Genomic DNA, 16,069 nt, shown 5'->3' with positions numbered 1-16,069 from the left:
CCTGTGCACCTGAGCTTAGGTGCCCGAGGAGGCAGGAGGGGATCTGAGCCACTAGAACTGGTGCCGAGGACGGTTGTGAGCTGCCCAACCTTGGTGCTAGGACCTGAACTTAGATCCTCTGCAAGATCAGTGAGTGCTCTTTACAGCGGAGCCATCTCTCCACACCCCAAAGAATCCCATCGTTTAAAAAGGAGGAGATGGGGGTAATTGAGCTAGGGATTGTGGCATGTGCCCTCGGTTGTAAACTTAGCACTGAGGGGGGGGGAAGAAAAACAATAGCTATAACACACCCAGGTGGGGAGGCCCACATGAACGTGGGAACCTCTCCCACAGTGCCTGTGACTTCATCGTACCACACCACAGGAAAGCATTTTCTTCCTTTTTCCCTCTGCCACTTCTTTGGGGTTCCTCCCTGCAAATAAGTCTCCCCAGCAAGCCAGCACTGGCTAGCCGTGGGTGAGGATCCCAGCCTTCCCTGGGAACCGCTCCCAAATGACGACACTGGCTCCCCGAGGCAGGCCCAGGCAGCGCACTGCCTGAGCGTCCACCTGTCAAAACCTGGACAGCGTTCCCCACTCCTGCGCCATGAGTACAACCCATCTCTTCCGCTCAGCATTACACAGGAAAGCTGGCATGATTCCCACACCGCCGGGACACAGACAAGACTAACATCTGTTGTCCTAACTTGTACAGAATTCCAGCCGCCTTACAACACTTTCCCAATTACCTGCCAGAAAGTGGGAGGAAACACAAGAAACAAAGGGGAAAATGGAGAAACACTGGAAACTCATTGAGAATTCTAGGATACGTAAGAAATCACGAAGGTCTTTTGGGAGGCTGGTGAGAAGATGGCTTCAGTTAAGGAGTTCAGAATCAAGCTGGGCAGTGGTGAGATCCTACATAAAATAAAGAAGGGAGAAAGGAAGAAAGGAAAGGAGGGAGTGTTTGGGAAAGTCCCATATAATTACAATTGTTCTTATTTTTCTTCTCTTTTTTTTTCTCTCCTTTTAATATTTTGGTTATTTGAGACAAAGTCTCACTCCAAAGCCTACACTGGCCTGAAATTCACTATGTAGCCCAGTCTGGCCTCACTCTTATAAGTAATCCTCCTGCCTCAGCTTCTTGAGTACTAGGATTCACAGCTTGCTTGTTTCTTTCATTGAAAGGCTGAGTGACTTTCTTCTGAAACATTTGGAAAGTTCTCTTCAGCAAGGGGGCTCAGACACTGGTGTCCACAAAGAATGCCAGTTCTGAGAACATCAGTGAATGAGTCATCTCCACACCATAAAAGCCAGACTTTCTTAACTGATTTAACAAGGTGTGCCATGGTAAAAACTACCATAAACTAAGCCGTAAGACAGACAATTGAGGGCCACTGGGTACGGCATATTTAAGAACTTTGTACCATCGTGGCAACTTTCCTATAAATCAAAATCTATTTCGGAATAAAATAGTATTAAGTTTTTGGCTGGTAAAGGAAGTGCTTAACAAGAGTGAGGCTGTGGGTTCACTCATAGGGTGCACATGTACACACACCTACACACACACACAACACACACACATACACCCCACCCCCAACACACAGTATACACATACAACACACACATACCCACACACAACACACACACACCCCACCCCCAACACACACACAGTATACACACACAACACACACACACACCACACAGAACACACACACTCAAACATCACACACATACACACGCACCACATATGTCCAGGAGCAGGAAGTTCGAACTATCCAATTGTGGATAACTGTATCTGAAGTTTCGTACACATTTTAAGTCGATTTACAAGATGAAATCCTGTGGACAACAAAATGTAAACTCTGGGCCGCCTGAAACCCCGCTTCTAGGATGCTATATGACAGTCACCTCACAGTCACCTCCAGAGAGGCGCCTCCAGAGAGCAGGAGCTGGGGGCAAGGACAGACCAGGCCAAAGCTGTGGGGTCTGCTCTGCTCCCTTATGCCCTGCTCGTTCTGGAAGACAGTTCTGTTTTTAGAGAACTATTGGATCCTACATAAGCCAAGACATCTTTTTCCTTCTCCTCAGCCCACACATGCGTGAATAATCTATCAAAAAGTAAATTCCATGTGCTGTTAATAATTTTTAAAACAAAACAAAACAAAAACCTCCTCTCCCTTTACTAAAGGACTTGAAAAATGTTTCCCCCTGCCTCTGATACACTAACCCTGTGTTTTGCCTTGCATTTCAGTAAATGAGGAAGCGAGCTACACAGAAATCAAGTTTAAGGCTGAAAAAAAAAAAGATTAAATCGTTTGAATAATGAAAGTAAGAACCTCTGCAATTGTTATTTGTCTAATTTACTATTTCACCTTTATCCAAGTGGCTGAGTGCCAAGACTCTCCGAAAGATGTCTGAAACCGTGAAGAATACTGAATCCTATGTGTTGTTGAAGAAGCATCTCACTCTATAGCACAGGCTAGCCCAGAATTCACTGTTGCCAGGCTGACATCAGACTCATAGTAATCCTGTCCTGGCTTTCCGAGCACTGGAATTACAGCCACCAAACCAGGTGTGAATCCTGTTTTTAAAAATCTGTTTTCACAAGCTGGCATGGTGGCATACCTCTTCAATGCCAGCATTCAGGAGGCAGAGGCAGGTGGATCTCTGTGAGTTTGAAGCCAGCCTGGTCTACAAAAAGAGTTCCAGGATAGTCAGGGCTATTGTTATACAGAGAAACTCTGTCTCAGAAAAAAAAAATTTTTTTCACAGTACGGATTATATGGTGATGCTTAATCTATAAATCAGGTACAATAAGAGAATAGAGTAATAAAATAGAACAAATATAACTACTCATAAATATAAGTAGTAAAGGGCATGTCAAACTTTGGAATATTTATTTCTAGATTTATCCACTTTTTTGCTTGTTTTGTTTTGGTTTTTGTATGGTTGGCTTTTGAGACAAGATCTCATGCTCCCGAGTTGGACTCAAACTGGCTCTAGAGCTAAGGGTAACCTTGAGTTTCTGATCCTGCCTCTATCTCCCCAGTGCTCAGATTACAGCCTCGAGCCACCACCCCTGCCTGATGTCTATTTGGTATTTTTGGACACTGGTTGACCAAAGGCAACTGAAAGAGCAGAAGGAGAAACCGTGGGTAGCAGAGAGAGCCCTGTTATCTCACTGCTAAAGAAAGCCTACGTACCCTGTCTTCATCTGTAAAAATCACACTTCTAACTGAGGTAAGAAGGACAGCTGGGTGCACATTGGCCCTGTCCAGCTCGAAAGACAGATTCTGGCCAGCTGAGGTTAGCAATGGAGGTCGGGGAGAGCATCCATCCTGGCATCTCAGCCCCAGAGGATGTTCCACACACAGAGCTGGCTGTGCTCAGCCAAGGAGAAGTGCAGGCAGGGAGGATCTGATCCACTAGGTCAGACATCCATTTTCTTGGCTTGCAGTGAGTGAGTGCAGACGGCTCACAGTGAGAGTTGGGGAGCAGCTTCAGAGAACACACTCCTCTTTCTTTCCCTTCTTCTTCTCCTTTTTTACATTTATTTTATTTTATTTTATTTTTTTATTTTTGTACTAGGAATTGAACCCCAGTCATCAAGCAAGGGTTAGTTAAGCAAGGGTTCTACTGCTGTCTTACACCATCAGCTTGGGCTCAAGCTTACTCTGTAGCCCAGGCTGGACCTTGCAATTCTCCTTCCTCCACCTCTGAATGGTAGGCTCACGATGCCATTATGCCAATGTCAAGCTAGGAATTTACCCAGGGCTCTGGCCTAGGCAAGCACTCTGACATCTGAGCCTCATTCCCAGCCCAAAGTGGGAAGTTGATACACCTCGCTCAGAATTGAACTATTGAGCATCCAGCATCTAGGTTCCAGTTAAAAATGTGTTCTATTTTATAGAGGGAGAACATAGAAGATTTGTGTGTGTGTGTGTGTGTGTGTGTGTGTGTGTGTGTGTGTGTGTGAAGCTTATTTGGGTTAAATGATAAGACTATTGACTTGTAAGCTAAAAGGTATAGCTATTCCTGGGAAATTAAAAGAGTCATCCTTAGAAGATTAAGGCTACTGGCATCATTTTATCCTCAAACTCAGAAAGACAAATGACTCATCCGGCACAGAACCTGCCTGCGCAAACATTTTTAAAAATTCATTCTAAAACTTGTTTAAACAAGACTGGCTCTAAGCTTTTGTAAAAGGATCCCTTCTTCAGGGGATAAAAGGAAAACACATTCTGGAGTTAACTCCAAAGACAGATCACACAATTATGTACGTGAACAGCAACCAGCTATATTTTATCTTAACATGTTCAAATAACATTCTTTTCTTAAAAGAAAAAATATATATTCCAAAATTAGCTATCTTAAGGCATTAGTTGAACATCTGCTTCCAGAATATTATAGAAAGGAAAATTTGATGACAGGCATGCAACATTATGAGGTAAAAATGCTTTGTTTTACAAAATAACTCCATAATAACTTTTATTGCCCATTGGACATCCATGCCTCCTTTCTGTGTGTACATATTCTCTTCCACAGATTACATCTTTCCTTCCTCTATCTCTTCCTCTCTCTCTCCCTTCTTCCCTTGTATTGTTTGGAGTCTTGCATGCCCAGAATCAAGTGCTATGTTTCTCTGTGTTCAGGTTCATCAAACAATACCTCCAAAAAGACCTCAGTAAATGTCTGTGAAAATTTACTACATAATGCTTTACTCTTAAACCCTAATCAATTCTTTCTTTCTAATTTTCAAAGTGTCTTTAGTGTATCATACATTGTTAGTTTCCTCAAAGACTCTTAAGTAAAACAAACAAACAAACAAAAGTATAATTTTATCTCACATAAGGTTGACTCACTAAACACCCTAGCCGCCAGCTGAGTTGCTGGATGGCCATCCCACCCCAGGGCTTACCTGCCCCCTCTTCTTGGAGACTTACTTACACACAGGTGTGGCCACCCCACACCTTCGCCTTCCCCTCCTACATGCACTTAACAACATGAGGCTTTGCACACTGCAGGTGCCCAGCGCCTGCCTGTTTGGCTTAGTAAAACAGATGAAAACCAAAGGCAAAGTCATGACTATTTGATGACATTAAACTGATCGCCCTGACTCAGAAGCTCAACCAAGCATCTACCCCAGTCTCTGTCCCCCCACCCCAACCAAGGAGTGAATGAAGGGCTTTTCCCTATTGATGGAGATGAACAGGTCTCCTCTGACCTTAAATTTTGTCCTAGCGTAACAACTGTGGCCAGGTGGCGGTACACACATTTAACCCCAGCACTCTGGAAGCTGGGGCAGGTGGAGCTCTGTGAATTTGAGGCTGACCTGGTGTACAGAGCTAGACAGAAGGCGTGCAGGGCTACACAAAGAGACACTGTCTTGGGAAAGGCAGAAAACCAAAAACTGTGGAAACAATATTCTATGTTTCAGGCTGCAGATTATGGGACAAAGCAGCCCCACCGCTACAGTCTTCGAAGAGACCCCAAAGTGGGCACCAATGGAGCTCACTCCCAGCTCAGCCACTCCCAGCGCTACAGTCTGTGACTTTAACCAAGCTGGACTGGCACGCAAGCTGCATGTCCAAAAAGTGGGAACACCCACCTCCAGGGGGGTAGGGGAGGCCTCAGTAGGTAGTTAGGTCTGCAGAGTGCAATAGACATGAGCTCCAGCAGCTCTGCCTATCTGTCTCCTGCGGTTAAGACATCGTTCTGAAATTTCCTTTTTGTGTTTCTGTCTTTGCCCCAAGCTATTATTTTAAGGACGGTGTACAGAAAAAGTAGACACAAACCTAGAGGAAAACAAAGAAATGATTGCGGATTCATACACTGAAATTCTGCAGGGTACTCTGAGATACATACTTTTTTTTTTTTTTCTGCTGTAGCGTAGCCATTAAAATAAACTAGTATTTAAGAAGGGAAAGAGAAGGAACAGATTAAGTATCAAGTATGGGGCATTTTCAGGAGTCCTCTAAGACTCAAAAACAGCTACTTCAGGCAATTAATTAAAAATGATATAGTTTAGGAGTATGAAAGAATTCTTGAAGGAGTAAAAAAATTTCAGAGAAAAATTACTTCCTTATTTGTTTGATTTTATTGTGATGTGTGTGTGTCAAAAATCTTATTTCCAAGCAAATCCTTCAACTGTTTGCTATTACTTCTCAGTAAAGGGTCCTCATTTTGATGAAATGTAGAGTTCTCATTTATGGCTACAAAGTACAGGAACTCCTCCAACCCAATGCATCCGTGGCAAGACATACATTGTGGGTCTGAGCTAGCATCTTTTAGGATGTTGCTTCCAATGATGGCTCATTGTCTTGTTGTTTTGGTCTTGGGATCTTCAGGGCTGTGGCTTCAGCTCCAAAACCACATCTAGCCATTTTCAGTTTTTAAGAGTCAGGGCCACTGGGACCCAACAGGACAGAGAAGAAGAGGCAAGCAGGGAGCAGAGCTCCGAGCCACTCTTCCAGACTGAAACACTTCTAAAATCTTCTACAAGTTCCTCATCTGGAAAGACTGGTTGCCCAAGTCAAGCTGGACTCTTTAAGTCACACCCGTTTTTCTCTTTGCTCCACCTTAAGAAGTCAGCTCTGGGACATCCAGAATGTCAGCAGCCATCTCAATCTCCTGAATGACAATGAAACCCAGCCCGCGTTTAGAAAAAAAAAAATAATAATAATAAAAATAAACTACTGTTGAAAGCTGTTTAGTCCCATTAAATAATAATCAGATGGCATAATACAGAATCAACAATTACTCTACATAATACAGACTCCTGTTGGGTGGGGTTTTTCTAAGCCCATGAAACTCTTCACAAGGGAATTAACAAAATAAAGCAATGCATTAGGAAATAAGTATCTCACAGAATGCAGAATGAGGGTGCCACAGAATTAAAATGAAGTAAAAAGTTGTATTGGCTAGGAAAAAGTTTGCAAAGAGAAAAGGTGAATTCTAAAAGCAGACGTTTTCGATCTTTTCTCAGATGGTGATAACCTCGAAAACAAATTCGACCACTTGCTAGCTGTGAGACCTTGCACAAAGTTTTTTTTTAACTGCTTTAACCTCAGTTTCCCATCTGTGAGTTGGGATGCTGGTTGTGAGGTCTGAGGCTTGCATAATACCTGACTTATCACAGGTGCCCGGTAGTGATGGGAGCTATCATTAACCAGGATCTGACGTTTCATAAAATACACGATTTATCCAGGTTTAATAACAACTCCAGGGTTATCTGCTATATATTGAATCTTATTTTGCCATCACTTCAATATGCCTCCTCTGAGTGGCTTAGGTTCTGGGCTTTGTGTGTCCTCAGATTCTCTGAACATCTCACACGCAGGTGTTGGCTGAAGCTGTCACTCCACCTAGGCAGTGTCTACTTTCCCACCCACTGCACCACCCAGACCCAGACTTTCCCCTCATCCTCCTGCAGAGGAGCATGGGAGGCCGGCCATCTCACCCAGACTCCGGGCAGGTTGTGCACAGGGCGCTAGGCCCCACAGAGCTGTCACAGAGGAAACCCTGCTGAGGCTCAGCAACCACCAATCTCCCTGAGCCCTTGAGTGGAGGAGACTCTGGTGGCAATGAAAACCTGCCGTGGATCCCACCTCTAGCCAAATCCTTCTGCCAGGCTTCCCCTTCCTCCTCACTGCTTTCTACTTTTCAGTGACTGTTCAACAAGGAGCCTGCTCTAGATACCTCTTGAACATTCCCCTGCTCTGTACATCCATCTATATCAGCTGAATTACTACACTAAGCAAACACCATTTTCTTTCATAAAGTCTCACCAATTCCCCCATGATAGATGTTATCTCTGCCTGTGAAAGCTTTGAAGATACTCCTCCTCCTCTCTCTCTCTCTCTCTCTCTCTCTCTCTCTCTCTCTTGTATGTGTGTGTGTATGAATTCCACCCTTTTGCATCTTAGTATTTGTGCAGTCTCAGGGTACACGCTACTCTCAAGCTTTTGGTTTGTTCACCTTAATTCTCCATAAACATCACACATGCATGCAGCAGATGCTCAGAAGATACTTGCTAAGTCAATAGGGGGGAAAAATGGAATTTTACATTAAGTGTGACAATGCCTGACTAGTGCAGAAGTGAGTGTGGGAAGAGCAAGGTGAGGCTGGGCAATCCTTAGTGTTCTCTTTTACTCTGAAGCTTAGAGGCTTGCCTCTTGGGTTGGTTCTGGCTTCTTTTACTGCTATTATTATTTACTGTTGTTATTATTTTGATTTGCTGTGCTGAGGATGTAGTATGCCTAGCCAGGGCTCTTCTCCTGAGCACATTCTCAGCCTCTGTTTTGGTTTTGAAATAATGAGATCGGGACATGGACAAGAACAAGCCTTAACGTCAGAAGCACATATTTCTGAAGCTTAGTGCCTCGCACTTTTAATCCACCTACAAACACCTATACACCTACACTTTGATTGGTGGAAGAACTCAGTGTAAGATCTGGCTACCTCGGTGACAAATATATTTTTGTGATTAGTATTCTATTTTAGCTAGAAGAATAAGACTACAGAACTTCTACTTTAATTGAAAAGAACATTAATATGATGTTCTTTCTTCAGTAAGAAAAAAAACCTCCAAAGTTTATTTTCAAAATTCATGCCTTTTATATTACCAAGCAGGTAACACTTACTAACCATTAATTAAGTAGAACGCAAGGAGGAGTTAAAGTAGTTATAGATCCCATCTAACCTAAAATAAAGACACACAGAACAGGTGATGCCAGAGGAAGGAGAGGGTATTATAGTGTAAATGTGATCTAAAACTGTTCTGAAAATGGACAAGAGCTAAACCGAAAGAGAGAGAGAGAGAGGAGAGACACTTGAAGGTGATTTCAATAGCAAAAAAAGATCCGAGTTCTCTACAGGCAGTGACTGGTTTACACAGGAAGGGCTACGTACACTTATTTCAAAAATCACCAACTAATGCAACATTATTAGACACAAAGAAGTTTAAATTCAACTAGTAGTTTCCACACTGATTTTTGTAGAGAGAAAAAGGAAAAAAAAAATCCAGAAAAAAATACTCATTAAAATTTTAATTGTTCATTTAGCAGAGGTCCCTAGCTCTCCTGGGCAGACAGGACCACCTAATTCTGCAAAACCTGAGCGATGAGCAAACAGCTCCCTCCACACAAAATTAAAATGCTACCAGAAAAACAGGTCCGGGAACACGGTCGGACTCCCCACTCAGTCTCCATTAACTGAAAATGCAGAAGTCAGCATTTATGGGCCATTTTCTACTCAGCAGCACCAGGACAGGTCCAACAGGCTTGGGGGAGGGGGCTCTGTCACCTGGGTCTCCAGAGAAGAATGGCAAGCCTCTGACTCAAGGCTACCCCTTGACACCCTGCAGGGAGCGCCACTGACCAACATCAATCCTTAGTGAAAAAAAAAAAAAAAAATCCTTTATCAAAGTGAAGTCATATTCCACGTCAGCCTGCTCTCCTGTCCAGAATATACAGCGCTTGACAGGTTTATAAATAGGCGCTTTTTTTTGGGGGGGGGGGGGCGGTAGAGGGAGATACAGAAATACTGCATAATGGAAAAACATCGCTCCTCCTCCAAATTAAGTGTGTTAGGGAAGAATCCTAATAAGACATGTACCTTTACGCGGCTCGTGTATCAATGAATAAATTGAAAATATTAAATCTCTATAAAATTATAAGCCAAGGAGTAAAATAACCAATTACTAGGCGCTGATGGTTATCAGTTTAAGAGGAATGGGAGTATAGATCAGGAGAACACTTGTCTGGTGTCTACAAAACCTTTGGTTTGCTTCCCAATAAAGTAAAAATAACAAAGATAAGAAACCTAGGCTGACAGAAGCAGACTAATATAATAATTTTAAAAAACTTGATTTATAAAGTGCTGAAAAGAACTACTAAAAAGTCTGTATAATCCACACATTTAAAGGAATGGGTTCCTTAATTCCGAGAAGGCTCAGACAGAAAAGTAATTCTGAGATTTAGGTGGCCGGCTAATTTTTAAAATAAACTTTAAAAACCAAGTTTTTAAGCCTGCTGTTACCCGACACAATCGTTTCTCAAAATTCCCCGGGCACGTTTTGTTCAGAAAACAAAGGTCTCTAAAAATGAGAAAAGGCATCCTGATGGCCGAGCAATAAATAAAGACACAGAAAACAAGTTGCAACTGGAAGGCCGGCCCGGTCCCTAAAACTGCTGGCAAAACAAAACTCCGCCAGAGCCATCAGGTTCCTCCTCCTCCGCCCGCGGCCACAGCGCCGGGAAACATTAAGGTACTGGGGCGGCCGCCTCTTTCCCAGGGGCGCGACCAGGGTAGGGCTGGGAAGGGGCGGGTCGCCAAAGTCTCACGGCTCACGTGGGCTTGCAGAAAGCACCTCTGGGGAATGTGCGAAAGGATGCTTATTACCTTCTCCCACCCACCCGCGACTCCCTCGCTCTATTTACCCGGCGATCCCGTGGAAAAAAAAAAAAAAGACCCAGCCCACTGTGCCCTGGGTTCCTCCAGGGCTCCCCGGCCTGGGCGCCACCGTGCTTTCTCAGGGGTCACCCCCTCAGCCAGCACCCGAGCCCCCTCTACACACATCAAAGAGATGACTAACACGGAGCCCTGAGCCACACTTACTGCAATCACCCGGGAGACTCACCCAAGAGGCGCGGGGCCCCGGGTGCAATCGGGGTTACCAAGTGGCCAAGGGGAGCGGGAGAGGGAAGAGGCCTGGCCAGGCCGAGCTTGTACCCACGCCCCACAGGCCATCCCTGCAAGGGAGCCCCATTTGCGTGACCGGATTTTCACGTCGTGAGCGGGGCACAACCTTCATGCAAATACCCTCGGGCGCCGCCGCCGTCGCCCGGGAGTTGCTCCTAGGCTACCGGACAGCAAAGGGGACTCCACCCCTTCCCAAAGTTTTACTTTTCACTAGTTTGCAAGCCGGGTGGCGTGGCCGCAGCTCCGCCTCGCCCGACCTCTCACCCGACGGCTGGAACAAAGGCGATCACGGCAGGGTCCACCTTGCAGGGGACAACCGGGAGGGGGGAGGGGCGGGGGGGACAACCGAGAGACCTGCGTCCCCGCCGACCATGGCAGTCCTCCACGGCGGTTGTGGGAGGAGGTGGCGCCTCTAGGGCCACCCTCCAGGGCAGAAGCGAGGTGGGGGACTAAGGCTCTCGGGGGGGCCGTCGCCGGGGTCCCGCGCACACCCACGCTCCCCGGTGCCAGCGGCGAGCGCTGGGCGCCTGGACACCCGGGCGTGCGCTTCCGTGACCTCGGGCGAAGCGCTTTCCTCGGCCTGGACCTGGGTTTCCTGCTCGGCCCCTCCCTGGCCTAAGGTCCTGGCTCGGGCCGGTACCCACCAGTAGCCGTCGGAGTTCTGGTCGTTGGTGACGGTGCAGCGCCGGGAGTAGTACATCCTGCTGGTGCCACCGCCCCCGCCGCCGCCGCCGCCGCCACCACCGCCGCCGCCACCGCCGCCGCCGCCGTAGGTCATCTCGTAGCGCAGGTCGGGGCCGGACTCCGCGCGGGTCATGCGACCCAGCGTGTTGATCCGCGGGTGGGAGCCGCCGTTGCAGCTCATGTCGGCGGGCACTCAGGAGAGGGCCGGCTCAGGGCCGCGGCATACGCCAGGCGTCGCCTGGGAGCACGCGAGGGGCTCCCGGAGGGGGAGCGCGGGGCGCGGGAGAGCGGCGGCCGAGGGCGCAGGGCGGAGATGGGGACGGCGACTGGCTGGGCGGGCGCGCGCGCGCGGGAGCCGGAGCGGAGCTGTGTGGCTCGCAGGGCGGCCGAGGCTCAGAGGAGCTGGGTCGCGCCTGGGTGTTGGTGTTGGTCGGGGCGGCGCGAGTCTCCTCCCCGCTGGCACCGGGCGCCCAGGCCACACCTGGCCGGCTGCTTCCCAGGGCGAGGTGCGGCCGCCTCGCCTCCCCCGCCCCCCCCCCCCCCCCCCCCCCCCCACACACACACGGTGTCACCGACGCCTGGGGCCGCCCTCCCCAACCTGCGGCTCCGCCCTGCGCCACCGCAGCCTGTGCGGCGGAGAGGGGCGGGGACCCAGCCGCCAGGTCCCCTCTGGACGCCGGGACTCCAGGGACTAGGAGCCAGCCTCGGCCACACGGCTACACTTTTCGAGGATCCCCTACCTCCCAGGGGCGGAAACGAAGCGGGCAGGAAGGACTGCTCGATTGGACGACTTTAGTGAAATATTGACTTTTTGCTTGTCCCCAGGAAGCCACGCCAGCTTCCATTTAAATTACCCCAGGTGTTTTCTGCTGTGTAAAAGTAGTTTTTACGGAGAATCCTGAAAAGGGCTTCTCCAGAAATTATTTGTCATGTCCCCATGACGCTTCCGCTGTTTTCCGCAGGATGACAACAATATATTTTTCCCCTTGACTCTCATTTTCAACACGAAACTGTGAAGATTTAAGACATAGGACCCTGGGCTGGAGAGATGGCTCAGCCGTTAAAGGCTAGGCTCAAAACCACGAATAAAATACAGGAACCAACTTTTCAACCTGGTGTGGTCCTGTAATCCTGGCACTCCGGAAGCAGGACGGAGTTCAAGGCTGGTCTGGGCTACATGACAGGACTTTGCCTGAAACAGAAACAAGGCATGGCTTTCCATTTCTCTCAAAGAGTCGTGAGCGTGCTTGTCTCACGTAGGCTGAGCCCCAGCCTGGGTCCCTTTCTGTGCCCAAGAACCCTGAACAGATTCGTCCCAGATGAGTAACGCCCTGCCAGAACATTCCATCGATTTGTTCCAAGGCCGCTCCCCGTTAGTGGATATCTACACCGCAGTCTACGCGGCCTGGCTTTGGAGACAGACCCCATACACTAGCCATTAAAGGCTGTTTGGATGACTTGAGACAGAGTTAAACGCTTAGGTGGTGTAAACAGATCTTGCTTGCACTTCTGCTTCATGACTGGCCGGAGCAGACTTAAATCCAAGGATTCAAACACACAGTGAGAACGCAGCTCACCACTGTTGGCTCTCCGGACAGTTTCTACCACCAATCCACTACCATCCGCTTCTTCTCATTTCTAATTTAAAATTCACCTGGCCAAAAGCGTGAAGACAAACGTGCTTTGTTTAGAAATAGAATCAGTAGCTGGAAGTCAGCTTCCACGCAAACAACCCGTAATATCCCGAAAACATTTGAGGTATCAGTAAATAATAATGCACGAGGTTTGATTTGGAACATTTTTCCCTCTTATACATCTTGTTTGTCCAGCAAATAACTATAACACACCATATGGAAGGGCTGCTGTCAGACTAAAAAAGACAACAATGAATAAAGCATAACTACTGTCCACATAAATGCTATAAGTAGAACCTCAATTTAAACAATTCAGAGAGCCCCTTTCTCCAACACTGAAAAGGATACACAATTGCCCTGCTAATTCGCCTTAAATACAACCCATTTATCTATGTAACACCTCACAGCAAGGCTCTTCTCCGCCAAGGAGAATGCCTGAAATCTCACTTAGGCTAGTCAGGAGCCAGGCTGCCCTTCCCCTCCCCCTTCTGCCATTCAGAGCTTGTCAATCTATTTACAAAGTAGGAGAAGAAGTGAAAAGCAGAGCCCACCAGATGTAGGCTTGTGGCCATCACTGCTTCCTGACCTACCTCACTGCATCTTGCCCTTCTTCAGGTCTTCCCAAGAATACTGGTGGCTCTAAAACTAACCAAACATGCCTGTCTGGGAAGACAGTGATTTCGTTTATCTTTCTCTAAGGCAAGTCCGGAAGATAAAAGGATAAAATAAGTAGGCTGACATGCTGGGAAGGTGGACTCCAGACATACACAGAACATTGGTTCACTAGGCTGGTTCATGTCATGATAAAGGATAAACATCAGAAGACCACTGTTCTGTGCTATAATTTGCTCAAACTTCTATAGTAAGGATCAGAGATGGAATCATTCCTTAAAAGGGAAATTATATATAAAACTTCGGGTTCCACCTCCTGAACCAAAAGCTTTTGGTTCTAGATAAGAAGTTTTAACCTTTAGTGTTTCTATCTTTATCTCTAATTCAGAAATCTCTTTGTTAATATATATTACCTATGATGAGCCATACTGGGTATGTAGCACGGAGCAGCCTACAGGCTCAATGCCAGACACACAAAGGTGGATAGGATACAGCTCTTGCCCTGTAAAAATCAAAATCTGCATAAAGGAAAGCAATCACAACAGGACATTGGGTATGCTATGATAGCCATAGAACTGTGAGGACACAGTAAAAGGTTGAAAAGTCTGTTTCTTACGACTGGGCTTGGGGGTTTTTGTTTTCTTTGTTTTGTTTATTGGTTTTGATTTTTCGAGACAGGTTTCTCTGTGTAGCCCTGGCCGTCTTAGAATTCACTCTGTAGACCAGGATGGCCTCAACTCAGAGATCTGCCTGCCACCCCGCCTCCACCCCCAGTACTGGGGTTAAAGGTGTGCGCCACCACTGCCTGGCTTACAACTGGGTTTTAAAAGCACAAGATTGAAAGTCTGGAAGTTTTTACTTGCTGGGCTGACTGAGGTCAGCTATTTTTTTCCTGCCACTTGTAGATAGCTTCCCGTGTACTGATAGAGACAGTTCCCTGACAGGCAAGCTTGTCTCCGGCTGACCTTAGAAATGACCTTGCAGCTAGGAAAGAGCCCTCAGCCATATCCTGAGCAGATTTAAAACGATCAGCAGTACACCTTGATTTCAATGAGATTAACAAGAACCATTTGCTGGCTCAGAATCCCGTGGGACCCCTCATTATCTCTTTGTAGTAAGTGATACATCTGTATCCCCAAACCATTTCCAGCCCGAGTTCAAACAAGCTAGTCTGCCTGCTAGAGGACTAGTAAGTCAGAACAGACAGAAGCTTGGGCTAAAAGTCAGTGCCATAAAGAAAAAGATCTCTTAAAATGGCAGAAAATACTTTACAGAATATGCAGTGGCTACACATACAGTTCTAGGAAAAGCACTTGTCTGACACATTTGACCCTGGGCTTGATTTAGAGCATGCTTCTATGTGTGTGGGCACGTGTGTGTGTGTGTGTGTGTGTGTGTGTGTGTGTGTGTGTGTAAAAACATAAGTACATACAACTCTATACAGCCTTTCTTATTTTTCAGAGACTTCATTGAGGAAAGCAATTTGACAAAGCAAATAAAATCTACTTCAGAAATAGGAAAGTGTTAAAGTATGTATTTTAAGTCAAAACTGTCTTTATTTTTATTGGCTTAAGTTTCCCAATAAATAGGAGAAATTTTCTGTTTTCAGTGAGTTTTGTGTGTTTTGTTTTGTTGCCAAGGACAGTGGCATACTTTGTAAAGATTAAATATCTGAAAGGAACATTTCGAACACGCTCCACTGCAGGGTAGAAATTCTCACACATTCTTTCTGCCCCTTGTCTTGGTTTTCAATTGATTTTTGTGTGTGTGTGTGTAGTTAGGGTTTTTTGTTTTGTTTTGTTTTGTTTTGAGACAGGGTCGTATTCTGTATTCTAGGCTGGTGTAGAATTCATCATCCTCCTGCCTCTGCCTCCTGAGTTCTGAGATTGCAGGCACATACCGTCACGCTTAGCTGAACCTTTGTGTCTTAAGAGTACTGTCTGTTTTGGTTTGGTTTGGTTCGGTTTGGCTCTGTTTTGCTCTGCCTGCCGTTGGCTGGATAGCATAACTATTAGTGGTTCGTCGACACCGTCCTGTCTGACTCTTCTTTTCACCAAGAGCCCCAAGTTTGGTAAAGCTCAAGCATGTCAAGGCTGGCAAGCACCGCTGTGGAACCCTTGGCCTACTCTGTGAAATCATTTATTTTAGTGGGCAATATACACATGCAGTAAACACAATACAAGAGCCACAGAAGTTCAACTTTTATTTCTTCAGCTTGCAAGCAGAGTTTATTATTTGCACATGTTTGCAATTTCGGCAGTTTTAAAATAAATTTAAAAAAGTTTATCTAAATTTTATTCCTAGTTTATAACTACAGGATTTGACTACCTGTAAGGGACTTGAGAACATTGAAAGATTCACTAAGTCTAGATAAAGGAATTTAGTCTTTGGTGCACATTGTTTCTATTGAAAGAAATGTGCATATAAAACTTATATGCTCATTTATTTGGGGGGACA

The 16,069-nt window shown here is 46.2% G+C and overlaps 1 protein-coding gene across 2 annotated transcripts in view; it reads right to left on the bottom strand.

Moving 5' to 3' along the window:
- Positions 1 to 11,797, bottom strand: part of Dsp (desmoplakin) — a 46,500-nt gene extending 34,703 nt beyond the window's left edge. The window contains exon 1 of one of the 2 annotated variants that reach the window (XM_055595122.1): positions 11,327 to 11,797. In XM_055595122.1, the coding sequence (XP_055451097.1) occupies positions 11,327 to 11,547 (221 nt within the window). In that variant the 5' untranslated portion in view covers positions 11,548 to 11,797. The remainder of the gene's footprint in view (positions 1 to 11,326) is intronic. The other variant, XM_055595123.1, reaches the window with a different exon arrangement.
- Between the last annotated feature and the right edge of the window lie 4,272 nt (positions 11,798 to 16,069).

Source organism: Psammomys obesus, unplaced genomic scaffold, assembly GCF_907164565.1.
Source record: "Psammomys obesus unplaced genomic scaffold, mPsaObe1.curated_primary_1811, whole genome shotgun sequence".
Taxonomy (NCBI): Eukaryota; Metazoa; Chordata; class Mammalia; order Rodentia; family Muridae; genus Psammomys; species Psammomys obesus.
The sequence above is the reverse complement of the archived record's forward strand: the minus strand, read 5'-3'. Positions and strand labels throughout refer to the sequence as shown.